This window comes from Callionymus lyra, chromosome 2 (genome assembly GCF_982586985.1).
Source record: "Callionymus lyra chromosome 2, fCalLyr1.hap1.1, whole genome shotgun sequence".
NCBI classification, from domain to species: domain Eukaryota; kingdom Metazoa; phylum Chordata; class Actinopteri; order Syngnathiformes; family Callionymidae; genus Callionymus; species Callionymus lyra.
The window spans coordinates 17262457-17275341 of record NC_141819.1 but is presented as its reverse complement, the minus strand read 5'-3'; the positions used below and the strand labels follow the sequence as shown (position 1 = coordinate 17275341).

The following is a 12885-nucleotide window of genomic DNA, read 5'->3' as shown; positions in this document are numbered from 1 at the left end:
AATATTCTATGGCCCTTATTATTTAACTTTTAAATATGAAGTTGTTTAGTCTGATGTCAGCACAGCGAGGCTGAATGGACATGTGAGAGTGTGATGTCATAAAATATCCAAACTAATTTAACATGAGCTGGTTGTTGAGGTATTTGTGTTTTTTTTTAATTCCAGGTCCAGGATCTTGTGTTTAATTTGCACATGATCTTGTCAGACACGGTGAAGATGAAGGAGCATCAGGAAGATCCAGAGATGCTCATTGATCTCATGTACAGGTTCGGAACTCACCCTTTTTTTGTCTTTTGTTGAAGTGAATCTTATGTTTTTTTGGTGGGCCTCATGTATGAAAGTATATCAGTACCATCAGACTGTTTTTTTTAACATGTTTTATATTGAATTTAAATGGTTATGATTTTTTTTATAGAGAATTTAATATTGTTATCAAAATTAGAATTGGAGAATCCAACTGTGTAAGAAAGAGAAAAAAATCATTTAAAAAATATTCTCTTTTTTTTTATATAATAATAATCCTTTCAATATAAAAATAATTAAATGTAATTATTTGATTTAAAAAAAAATAAAAACATGTTTATCCTAAATAAATATCCTCAATAAAATATTTATTGAAGTAAATTATTCAATGAAAACTAACCCAACATTTACATTTTGAAATTATTAAATTGTATTGGTTAAACAAAATATTCAATGCTTATAAATATTTCAACATTTTAATGTGAAACCATACAATATTCTGATAGAACTGATACACTTCCATCCGTCTTGATTAACCAGGATCGCCAAGGGATACCAGACGTCTCCAGATTTAAGGTTAACGTGGCTGCAGAACATGGCGGGAAAACACTCGGAGAGGATCAACCATGCAGAGGCGGCTCAGTGTCTGGTGCACAGCGCCGCCCTGGTGGCCGAATACCTCAGCATGCTGGAGGATCGCAAGTACCTCCCTGTCGGCTGTGTCACCTTCCAGGTGAGCAAACAACACGTCATCCTGACGGTTGAAGCAGCAAATCTAACGGTTGTCATCGACGTCCAGAACATCTCCTCGAACGTGCTGGAAGAATCGGCCGTGTCCGACGATGTGGTGTCTCCGGACGAGGAAGGCATCTGCTCAGGAAAGTACTTCACAGAGCTCGGCCTCGTGGGTCTCCTGGAGCAGGCGGCGTCTTCCTTCTCATTGGTGAGAGACAAAAAACAGAGAAAATCCATCTTAACTCAAGTATTTGAGTGCAGCTTCTTAAGTGTGGTGTTCTGCTCCCGTCCAGGCCGGCATGTACGAGGCGGTGAACGAGGTGTACAAGGTTCTCATCCCCATCCATGAGGCCAACAGAGACGCTAAGAAATTGGCCACCATTCATGGTAAACTGCAGGAGGCCTTTGGCAAAATTGTCCATCAGGTAAACACACAGAATCTGAACACTAATTATTTGACGATGAACAAATAATCTGATATGCTTCATGCATTATTCATTATGAGCGTTGATCTGTCCTCGTCTAAAGGGACTAAGGTCCCCGTTATCGCTATTGAGTTGGACTTCTTTCAAGTGAGGGTTCAACTCCAGCAGGTCTTATAACCGGGTCTGTTCTTAATTCTATGGAAAGAGATACAAAGAGATTTAGTTTAGTGACCACAGGAGTTAAATAATGCTGTTTGCAGATGATGTGCTGCTGTAGGCTTTAAATAAAGTAAAAAAATGTAAGATTAAAATGTATTTTTCCTCGCATTAATAGTAAGTAAGTAAATAATTTAGTGTGAGTTTGCCGTCGTAACAGCTGCAGTGAGTATGAACTAATAACAGCGGCGGAGAAAATCAGGTTTGATGTTTGCATTGGAAAGGAAACATGCTATAGAAACATGAATTATATATCATTACTCTGTTTTGCTAAACATCATCTCGAACCCTTGACTCGAACGCTCGTGGTCTTTTATATCATCAGAGCACTAGGAGAGTATATGTCGTGTGCTGTCATGTTGGGTCGGAGAGGATCAACTATGAACATTAAAAGTTAATTTATTTACAAAAAATAAAAGTCTATTTGCAGACTTTGATTTAACTTGTGACGTAAACGTAACATAACCAGCTCTAGTAAATAAACACATCCCTCTGCTCTCACTTTACTTGATCAACAGTTTAGACTTCATTTAATTTCATTTCATTCATCCTACAATTAACACCAAATATAAAATGTGTATTGGTACCAAAAATATGACGTATGACACTGTGTTGACTTACTTTTATTCAAAGTCTTTCTTGATGTAAACTCTGTATTGTTAATTAAAGCCATAGTTCACCCAAAACTAAAACTTATTTTCCACTCACCCTCATGTCGACTAAGGTTTGGGATGATTTCAGAGTAATTGTTACTTATTTATAGACAAAAATGTTTGTTCATTTTAATGTAGCGGCTGGAGATAAGTTGTCTTCGTCCAAAAAGACAAACTAAACAAACATCCAAATACCTCCGTGCTGCTCGTCTGTAACGTCTTGTATTGAAGCCTCGACATTAATAATTGTTCCAAAATAATCTGTTTATTTAAGTTTGTTTGTAGCGGAAGCTGTAACCGTGAGTGTGACGGTGTGAGTGGTTGTTTACGTGTCCTGTATTCTGTCTGTCACACAGAGCACTGGCTGGGAGGTAGGTGGCTTAACAGTTCCTGCTCATGTTTGTTTCACTTGGCCAGCTCTTTTTTTATTTTTTATTTATAAAACTCCACTGAGTCATTAACATCTGCAGACAAAGGCCGCTGTCTGCCCCCTGCTGGACTCTCGTCCCCCTCACTTCTCCCACCTCGCCGTCCGAGACGGATCATTGCGTCACAGTGTTGTCAGGCTGTGCATGGAAGCCAACGTTAATCACCTTCTGTCTGTCTGCCGGTGTGTGAGACAGGTTCTCATCTCATCCTTCAGGGCTCGATTTGTGACTTTTGGGCCGCTCCAGCGTTTCCGACGACAATCGATCAGGACGTTTGTTTTGTTTGAACCGTGGACACGATGGTTCCTCCTCTAAATTCACAGTCAATCGACCCCTGACCTTTAAGTTTTCCATCCGTTTGCTTTGGTCGTAACCACATTAACCACTCGGTTGTCGTTGCATGACGAGAGCACCGTGTGAGTGCATGTTGTGTCAGAGTTTAACTGCCTGCTTCTGCATGGACTAGATCCTCCATGTTTGTGCTCCAGTTTCCCCCCAATGATGTTTTATTTGTTTGCGGAGGAGCTGAATCCTGATTAAAGTTTTTTCTGTTTTCTCCTTTTTGATTTCATCCGGTTGACGATCCCTCCTCCCAATTTTTCTTAATTGTTTCTTGTGGTAAGTTTGGGGCTCTTTGTTTGAGTATTTTTGAAATGTAGATGGATTTATATCAACACGCTTCGATTATGCTTTATCTTTTATGTTGGATATAAAACCCTGCATGCTACGTGAAGAACACGAAAAAAGATTCTCTTAAATGTTTTCTACATTTGTTATTGGGTTAGCTTAAGATGCTAACTTAAACTTGACATCAGTCATTTTATTCTATAAAGACAGTCTTTATCAGTGTAAACAATTAGGATAGAGAATTCATTTTTGTTATATAAACGATAGCGCTCAGAATTAGCGGTTTGTTAGCTCCAGGCTATTAGCTTGCTTACCGCTAATGCTTTTTAGCTTCTACCTAACAAAGTTTATCCTTAATTTTCCCAAAACAAATGGTAACTTTAGAATGTTATATTATACTACTACTACTACTACTACTACTCCTTCTTAGCATTAGCAATATTGTCATATTTGAACCTTCGATAACAATTCTGTCTTCATGAAAACCCTGTTAGCACTTCTCACGGTTTATTTAGAAATAACATCTAAACGTGTTTTAGCTCAAGTATAATTTAATAATTTGCAAATTCTTTGTTTATATATGTTATCTTTCAATAGGATGTTATTCTTTTCATCTATATTGCTCAGATTAACATTGATTTAAACTGATTAAAATGACTCCAGGAAAACGGTGTTCTTCATCCGAGTTTGTCTTTTGCCCGGTTATGTTAGTCCAACATAGAGAGTTCGACCTGCACGTGATCTTTGTTTTGAAGTGTTGAGCAACTCCACATATGTTTGACTTTAGGTCTTTTATTTGAGTTCATTTTTTCTATTGAGCATTTGACTCGAAACATGTTTTTGCCCGTTTCGCCCCGGCTGAAATTGTTTGTTGATGGACGTTGTAGAGTGTTTTTGATTCTCTCTAGTATATCGAGCGTCTATAGATCAAGGAAAAGAGAAATGCAAATATATACAGGAATTTCCTGCTGGAACATGAACACTTTTCTTTTTTTCATCAGCTGTTGTTTTCTTTGTCAAACAAAGATGGCGGGATTGAGACTTTCATTCAGTGTTGGGATGGTCTGATGTGTGACTACTGGCTGTCTGGAAGCTTAATGTCCTGAAACTCTCTGTAATCCTGCTCTTCTGCTCTCCTGCAGGTCGGGAAGCGAATGTTCGGTACGTACTTCAGAGTCGGATTTTACGGATCAAAATTCGGCGACTTGGACGAGCAAGAGTTTGTGTACAAGGAGCCGGCCATCACCAAACTGGCAGAAATCTCACACCGGCTGGAGGTCAGTAGATAATGAAGCCGTCGACCATCACAGGAACTGATTCTTTTTTTTTTTCTTCTTCCTTATTCAGGGTTTCTACGGTGAGAGATTTGGAGAAGAACAAGTGGAAGTTATCAAAGATTCCAACCCCGTCGACAAGTGCAAGTTGGACCCGAATAAGGTGCCTGATCGTTGGAATGAATCATATAGTGTTTATTCTCATTCACTGGAGGCTGTCAAGGGAATGTTTCTGGGAAGTCTGGACCTCTTTGCTCCTGCTGCTGCCCCCACGACCTGACCTCGGATAAATGGTGTAAAATGGATCGATAGAGTAAATGTTACAAATGATAATATCGCAGGAAATTGCAACAAATTGTGACTAAGTCCACTTGAAAATGATGTTAAAGATAAAATCGCCAAAATGCTGGAGATAAAAGTAAAGAATATATTACATCTCATTTTACAAGTAATTTAAAGAGGTTTTGGGGCCATCTTCACATGTTGGAATTAAAAATTTGGCATCAATCTGTGGCTCAAATGTGGCCAACAATCTGTGAGTCTCTGACTTGGTCTGATGGACCCGGTCTTCTCTCCAGGCCTTCATCCAGATCACGTACGTGGAGCCCTACTTCGACACCTACGAGATGAAAGACCGCATCACATACTTCGACAAGAACTACAACCTGCGGCGCTTCGTCTACTGCACGCCCTTCACGCTGGACGGGCGTGCGCACGGCGACCTGCACGAGCAGTACAAACGCAAAACCATCCTGACCACGTCGCACGCCTTCCCCTACATCAAGACCCGCATCAACATCATCCACAAAGAGGAGGTACGAGTGGAGATGAGAAGTGCATGTTGGGATTTTTTTCATTTTCAGCAGCAACAACAGTAGGTTGATTTACAAGCTGACGCTGTTCATGTTTTCTCAGATCATCTCCACACCCATCGAAGTGGCCATCGAGGACATGCAGAAGAAAACGCAGGAGTTGGCCTTCGCCACCCACCAGGACCCAGCAGATGCTAAGATGCTGCAGATGGTCCTGCAGGGGTCAGTGGGCACCACAGTGAACCAGGTGACCTTTTTTTTCCTTTACTAATCAGAGTAACAATTTAAGATGTGTATTTTAATAATGCTTCTATTCAGGGTCCTCTGGAGGTCGCTCAAGTGTTCCTGTCCGAAATCCCCAGTGACCCCAAACTCTACAGACACCACAATAAGCTACGACTCTGTTTCAAAGACTTCACCAAAAGGTAAAAAATGGCTGTTGTTGTTGGTGTTGAAGTACGAGGTTGTTGTCGTACGGTTTGGAAGAACGAGGTTGTTGTTGTACAGTGTTGTAGTACAAGTATAGTATCACTTCATTAACACAGATTTCCTCTCAAAGGTGTGAAGATGCTCTGCGTAAGAACAAGAGTCTGATCGGTCCAGACCAAAAAGAGTACCAGAGGGAACTGGAGCGGAACTACCACCGCCTGAAGGAGGCGCTGCAGCCCCTCATCAACAGGAAGATTCCACAGCTTTATAAGCCGGTCCTGCAGGTGAACTCGCACAGGTAAGTGTGTGCATGTCGTGGTCGAGCTCTGTATGTGTGTGTGTGAGTTTGGAAGTTAATTATTTTCTGTTGGTGTTGTGTCTGGTGACTGTGAGCAGCAAACGGACGGCTTGAGCAGGTAGTTTGTGTTCAGATCCGTGTCGTGATGATGTTCCGTTTCGTGTTTTCACTGTCGGTCACTGTGACGCACGTGAGCAAGTTTAGACTCACTTGAACCAGCAGAACTTTTATCATCTAATGATATTTTTGATGAAACTCCTCGTCTTAAAATGTGTTAAATATAACTCATGATATCATAGTCAGTGATTTTCAAAAACTCTCCACGTCCTCACACTGAATTATGTCCCAAAATATTGGGACAGAAAATAAAGTTGACTTTAAGGGTCTTTCTGGCTGTTACATGTTACTAGAGCTGGTGCTGAATCTGTATTTGTGGCAAACATCATGAAGTTGTAGTCAGCGGTTTCAAGATGGCCGCCCGTCCACATCCTTCTTCCTCCTGTTCTCAGCCGCATGGTTTCTCTTTTGTGTCCGCAGAGACTCCTTCAGCAGACTCAGTCTACGCAAACTTGACATCTGAAGACGCACACGCTTTCACCGCCACACACCCTTTTCTTTTTTTTTTTTGCAATATTAATTTATTCCAGAGTGTAAATAGAAGCTCGGTGTTCGGACGTCATTCCAGTGTCTTAAGTATTTTTTACCGAGTGGACACTTTTTAAAGAGACACTTTGATCTTCACTTCGACACGTCACGCGGTGCCAAAAAAACAAAAACAAGTTTCAAACGTTAATGTAACACATCAAAGTGTCTTTTTAAGCAACGTGTCAAAACCATGTGTTGAACAATAATGTGTGCACTTTTTTATTATTGTGTAGCATTTTACAACTTGAAAGATTATGTAACTCCAACGAACAAAAAGGAAAAAAAAAAAAAAGGTACCGTTATTTATCTTGTTTTTGTTTAAGTTGAGCTTGGTACTGAATTTAAAAAAAAAAAACACAACTGTATAATTTATGTAGTTTTGTTTTGTTTATTTTAAATATTTTACTAAATAAATATTTTAATGTTCAAACTGCGTCAAACTGTGTATCTGACTTTCACAGCCACAAGAATTTCTGCTTTATCCTGTTAATGGTTGAATTTAAATGTGTTTTGTTGATTTATTTGGTGTTTGTTTGATAAATGTTTTTGTTTCTTCCATGACATGAGTGACGTCTAATACCAGTCGCTACTGCTCACAGGTGTGATGTGTAACTTTGCAAGTCAACTGGAATTGTGTTAGAGAAACAGACAACCCTTGAATATACAGAGGTTCGTTGAACTTTCTTGTTGCTTCTGCCACATTTTTTATATCAACCTTTTAGACATCGTTTAAAGTCAATTCTTCTTCTCCCTGTGCTAAAGTCAGTTATACAAACAACACATTTTTTCGATGACACCTATGGAAAGAAAGGTAGTTATAGGAGCTCAGAAACTCACGAGGGTTATTAGAAATGAGCTGTAAAACCGAGGCAGCTCTTCACGAGAGTTCATGTTAATATTATGGTTAAAAAAAAACAACACTTTCCTTCTCCTGCCACTACTTGTATCAAGTGATAATTTAACACAATCAGTACTTGAACATTTCTGCAGTCAAGATGTCTTGTTTGTAATCTGTTACCAGTTCAAATGTATTATTTGTCAGCTAGTCGCACCTTGACAAGGAAAACAAAAGTTAAAAAAAAAAAAACTTTATTTGTGATGACATCATCAGCTGCTGAAACTTGTTATTCCCAACAACAAAGCGTTATTTTATCAAAGGGTTTTACAGACAAGTCAAGTTAATTCCCTTTTTTTTGATATTGGATTAGAAAAAGTCTCAGCGTAAGAGGAAAAAAAAGTCAGTTTATTCCTCGGTAGAAAAATGTCACGTATTATAAAAGTGTCCAAACTGTCCTTCAGTCGGCAGGTGTGCGGCTGTAGAAGAGCAGGTACGGCGTGGAGGAGGAGAAGGTCTCTGGTGAACACGCCTGCAGGAACTCGGCCTCCTCGTACAGCCGGACCTCGGAGTCGTCGAACAGAAGCCACTTCCCCTCATACTCCTGCAGCATCTTCAAGGCCTGCTGCTCCGTGGCTTCATCTAGTCCACGATCGGCCTCCTTCTCCACGGCTCTGCTCTCCTCCGCCTCTGGTTTAACATCCGGGACGGAACCGAGTCCCAGACGGAATGTTCTGCGTTTGCTTCCTTCGGTCTCGCAGCCGGAGAAGCTCCTCTGACCCCCCAACAGTCCGACCGCTCCTTCGAACGTCTTCTTGCCTCCTTTCTTCACCAGAGTTTCCCTTCGCCTCAAGGACACTTCCCCGTCGTCGTAGTTCGTCTCCGGCTCCTCCTCCTTCTTCTCCTCCGACTCTGCTTCTTGTCGGTCCTTGAGGTGAAGCGTCACGTCCTTCAGGTCTCGCACCCGGACGAAGGCGGTGTAGTGACCGCAGCTGATGGTGACGCCGCTGTGCATGACCACGGCGAACAGCTGGTACGTGTGACCCTTGGAGGGCGAGGTGGGCGTGCACCACTCGTCCAGGGACAAGGTCAGGGGCGTCTGCAGGGGCGTGTTCACTTTGGACAGGCCGGCATACGGGTCGAGCCTGGAAGAAGAACCGGAAGGTGTCGTTAGAACTGCGAGGCGACGGCGCCCCCTGCAGGTGCGACTCACGGTGAGCTGCCGGCGGAGAAGCGCTTCAGATGGATGGTGACGACTTCGGGGGTCTTGTCGAACAGCAGGCTCCTCTCCGCCTCCGTGTAGTGACAACACGTCTCGCAGAAGTACTTGTCTTCTCCCACCAGACGCTCCACCGACGCAAACTGGCCCAGGGCCCAGTTCAGAGTCTTGACCAGGGGCTTAGGATCCGGAGAGACTGAGGACAGAAGAGGGTTGATGTTTGGAACTGATGATGGACGTGAGAAGAACATGACGGCGGTTACCTTCAGAGAGCTCATCAGGGCTGCTGACTTCTTCTTCCAGGACAGGAACGCTGATGTCCTGGAAGTCCTCTCGTCTCTCCGTGAAGCACTCGCATTCCAAGCAGCGAGTCCGCAGAACCAGCTGACCCTGGAACAAGTGCTCCATCAGGTCCAAATCGTCTGGCGATGGAGAGAACGTCAGCCGACATAGTCTTAACCCAAATATCCACAAATCATCTACCTTTGGGTTTTGGCTCCTTGGTGTCCTCGGAAGCCTCCTCCTGATGACTCTTCTCGTCTGTTGCTTCTTCATCCTTTGCTTTCGTTTTCGCAGAAGACGTTATTTTCCCAACGCTGAGGAACTTTGAGAAGATGCTCGGCTGTTTCCCCGACGGCTTCAACCACCCAAGTTTGGCTTTCTTCTTCCGTTTCCCCTCAACAACTCCATCTTTGTCCGTGTTGAGCTTCGAGGTCTCGTCTTCCTCCTTCTTCTTCTCATCTTCATCTTTGCTGGTCTCTGAAGGCAGCTCGGACGATTTCCTTTTGGAGCGAGTCATCATTTTCTCCGGCTCCGCCTCACACTTGGTGGACTTGGGCTTCTTCTTGGCGTTGCCCAACTCTGTGTCGCTCTTCCTCTTGCCGCTCGGCTGATCGTCGTCTGCAACGTCCTCCTTAGGTTTGGAATCGTCCTCGACGTTTGCCTCTTTGCTCTCCTGCTCCTTTTGCTTCCTAATGTTGTCACAGGCCTCCTGCATGTATCCCAGGATGCACTGCAGCACCTCCTGAGCATCATGCTGAAGGTACCCATCGTACATCGGGTTCAGCTGCCTGTAAAACCAGATGGTATTATATTTACTGTTGGTTGGTTGGTTGTTGATCATAGTTGACGTCACCTTAGAGTGTGCAGGATTTTGCGAGGCGGCGTGGCGAGCTCCCCCTCGCTGAAGGTCTTGGGGTTCAGAAGAAAGTTGGTGAGCAGCTGCTCCATGGATGAAACCAGACTGTTGAAGCTCCCGATGAGCTCGATGTACGTCGGCAACGATTCCTCAGCATCCTCTGCCTGATGGAGCAACGTTTTAATCAATATTTTTAAAGTGAGTCAACGGAGAACCATGAGTTAACTCGAGACTTGTGCAAACGACCACATCTGAACATCTTGAGTGAACATGGAAGTCCATTAGAAACTGACCTTGTACAAGTTGTGTAGTTTCTTCACTCCTTCCCGTAGTCGTGGACAGTAGAACAACACCTGCCGAGAGTAAAGTCATCCAATTATACAACAATTCTATGATGAAGGAGACAAGTACTTTAATGTGTTTTTGAGTATTACAACAAAAGGTTCAAGGTTCAAAGGTTCTTGCATCAAGACTATAGTACCACTTGAAATATACTTAAGACAAATCCCCAATCAATTAAAATTGAAAACAATATATACACTTTATACACACAAATTGCATTAAGATTATGAGAAATTTTACTCAAATGTTTATTTTAATGGAAAAACCTTTGACTCCTGCACAAAGTACACGTTGCCACTTGCTACATAAATTGTGTGTTGACGTGTACATTTATCAACCTAGCGGTCATGAATAACGAAGGGTAATGTTTGGGGTCGTCACCTGTAAGATGCTGTTCAGGTAGCAGGTGTTGCCCAGGTTGTTGAGTCCCACAAAAGGCACCAGGTTCTCCTTCTTCTCGTACGGCACCACGACACCCGGGGAGGGAGGAAACATATTCGGCACCACCTGATCATTGCTGAGGAACACAGAAAACATCAGGTAACCTAGTCAAACAATCGTTGACCTAAATGCACAAGTAGTTTGTTTAGACTTAAAGTTGAAAGTCCACCAGGAAGTTAAAGAAGTTAAAAATCTAGAAGCTTCACCTCTCTTCTTCCTCTTGCGTTTTCTCCGGTTCTGATTCCTCCTCTACTGCTGCTACCGGTAGTGGTTCAGAGAAATCCAAGATCCGTTTGGCTTCTTTCTTCTGGAAGAACTTGAGGGACAGTCTGCTCTTTCTCACCGGGCTCCCCAGAGCCGCGACGGTGCTCTCGCCCTGCAGTCCCGGCATCTCACCGGCGTCTATCTACGGGAACGGAAACTGCGCCTCCTGCTGGCGGAAACACGACAACGCAACGCACAGTTAGCTTTAAAATCGAAAGTAACTACTCCCACGGTCCAGGTGACGCCTTGTTTTATTGTGGTTTATATTGTCGTGTTGACGTGACAGCCGACTTCTTTAGTGGCGCTGTGACGTCACAATCCCGTTATATAACTTGACGTGTTAGCACGTTAACGCTAACTAGGTTAGTTAAAGTGTCCAAAAAGATGTCAACGCGACGCAACCACGAGCCGTTCATCTTTAGAATATCAAAGTTTACAAGCGTTTCAACTGGACTTCGATGCCAACCGAGACCAAAGTGGGTCACAGTCGTGCCGCGGAAGTGAACCAAGAACCGAGCAGAAGACAGGAACTCATAGCACGTCTGGATATCGATACACTTACCTTTGAAGTGCATGGAGTCCGAGCTGCATCACTGGGTTAAAATGGAAAATAATCCATTAGTGTGTTCGTTAGAGAGTAAGACACACCACTGACGCAGAACTTGGCGCTTTTTTCTAGCGGACCCACTGCCTGCTTCTGGTTCGCCTGACGAACATCCCTCCTGTCCCCGCTGACGCCGTAACAAATACACACACGGCTCGTTTTAAAACGAACATCGATTCTCACACATTATTAAACGTAGAAGGTCAGCATATGTTGGGGAAAAAATGCTCAATAAAATAAATTTAGTTCGTTATGACTATAATGTTAAACAAGTCAGGCATATTCTATGGCGACTATTTCTCTTAGGGTCATTCTCGCCGCCATGTTTGTAGTTTAGTTGTTTTATAGTATACCAACCGCAAGCGCAGAGATGGAAAATTACTTCTTTTTTTTCAGGGGCCACATTATATCCATTGACCAGTATGAAGGAAAATAGAGGAGCGAAAAGTTTATATATGAATTGAAAAATTTTAAATAAAAAAGTAAAAGCATTAAAAAATAAACCTAACTATAACGATACAGTATTTAAAAACCGTTTATAAGGTTATAACATTAAAAAAAAGAGAGAAAAAAGAATTATATCCACCAAAAGGAAAAAGTAAAAACATAAAGAACTTTAGCAAGTACAATTGTAAAAATAAATAAATGTTTAAGCTGTTTCTGTCACACACACTCGTCAATACAGCCAAATATTCGTTGGTATAATGATAAAAACTGTATCCCCAGAACCTTTATTGAGTAAAATTAAAATTTCAAGTCACATAACATTTCCATATTTCTACAGTTTCACTGAAATCATGAAGGGATTCACAAATTGAACCGCTCGAATTACCAACCATTACATTACCAATAAAATGTAAAATCAATAAATAAATATAAATAAATAAAAACTACCCATTTACCAATAATTAATCGACCTTGTGAGTATTTTTAGGGTTACTATCTGATTCTTTTGCCAAAAATGTCGTGTAGAATGTTCAAACGTGGTTTCTCCTCCACATGGAACAACTAAACTAAAATCTATCTTCCCTAAATGTGTCTCAAAATGATTTTCTTTATCTTTTTACGACACCGAACTTACTTACCTTCCCTGGCAATAAAAGTGGTATAAAAAGGAAGTGACGACAAAATAGAATAACTGATGAATTGTACCCACGTCAAAGTGCTTTGTTCTTATTATTTAATATTAAACTGTGTTTCCTGGAGTGAACATTAAATATGACGTAAAAAAAATGGTTATCGTGTTATTTCTCCCAC

General features: G+C 42.0%; 2 protein-coding genes across 9 annotated transcripts in view; one reads left to right on the top strand and one right to left on the bottom strand.

Annotated features, from left to right (window-relative positions):
* Positions 1 to 7175, top strand: part of dock7 (dedicator of cytokinesis 7) — a 44336-nt gene extending 37161 nt beyond the window's left edge. For 2 of the 8 annotated variants that reach the window (XM_087783772.1, XM_087783771.1), the window contains 12 exons: positions 166 to 266; positions 784 to 976; positions 1043 to 1186; positions 1272 to 1403; positions 2629 to 2643; positions 4479 to 4604; positions 4675 to 4764; positions 5180 to 5416; positions 5517 to 5660; positions 5732 to 5838; positions 5973 to 6140; positions 6678 to 7174. In XM_087783772.1, the coding sequence (XP_087639898.1) occupies positions 166 to 266; positions 784 to 976; positions 1043 to 1186; positions 1272 to 1403; positions 2629 to 2643; positions 4479 to 4604; positions 4675 to 4764; positions 5180 to 5416; positions 5517 to 5660; positions 5732 to 5838; positions 5973 to 6140; positions 6678 to 6720 (1500 nt within the window). In that variant the 3' untranslated portion in view covers positions 6721 to 7174. Of the gene's footprint in view, positions 1 to 165; positions 267 to 783; positions 977 to 1042; positions 1187 to 1271; positions 1404 to 2628; positions 2644 to 4469; positions 4605 to 4674; positions 4765 to 5179; positions 5417 to 5516; positions 5661 to 5731; positions 5839 to 5972; positions 6141 to 6677 lie in introns of all 8 variants that reach the window. The other 6 variants (XM_087783775.1, XM_087783770.1, XM_087783769.1 and 3 more) reach the window with 5 other exon arrangements.
* Positions 7176 to 7859: 684 nt separating this feature from the next.
* Positions 7860 to 12678, bottom strand: usp1 (ubiquitin specific peptidase 1). Its single transcript, XM_087783768.1, has 9 exons — positions 11587 to 12678; positions 10967 to 11190; positions 10701 to 10836; positions 10271 to 10330; positions 9975 to 10141; positions 9323 to 9909; positions 9103 to 9261; positions 8834 to 9035; positions 7860 to 8765 (listed from the first exon to the last, which is right to left on the bottom strand). Exons 2-9 carry the CDS (start codon positions 11149 to 11151, stop codon positions 8081 to 8083), a joined length of 2181 nt encoding a protein of 726 aa, XP_087639894.1. The 5' UTR covers positions 11152 to 11190; positions 11587 to 12678; the 3' UTR covers positions 7860 to 8080.
* Between the last annotated feature and the right edge of the window lie 207 nt (positions 12679 to 12885).

Bases quoted from the DNA above. Each gene is read 5' to 3' on its own strand.
- usp1 (XM_087783768.1), bottom strand. From the start codon at position 11,151: ATGCCGGGACTGCAGGGCGAGAGCACCGTCGCGGCTCTGGGGAGCCCG. The intron at 10,331-10,700 runs GTGACGACCCCA...TACTCTCGGCAG, and splicing joins ACCTGAACAGCATCTTACAG to GTGTTGTTCTACTGTCCACG. The intron at 9,910-9,974 runs GTGACGTCAACT...CTGGTTTTACAG, and splicing joins AAAATCCTGCACACTCTAAG to GCAGCTGAACCCGATGTACG.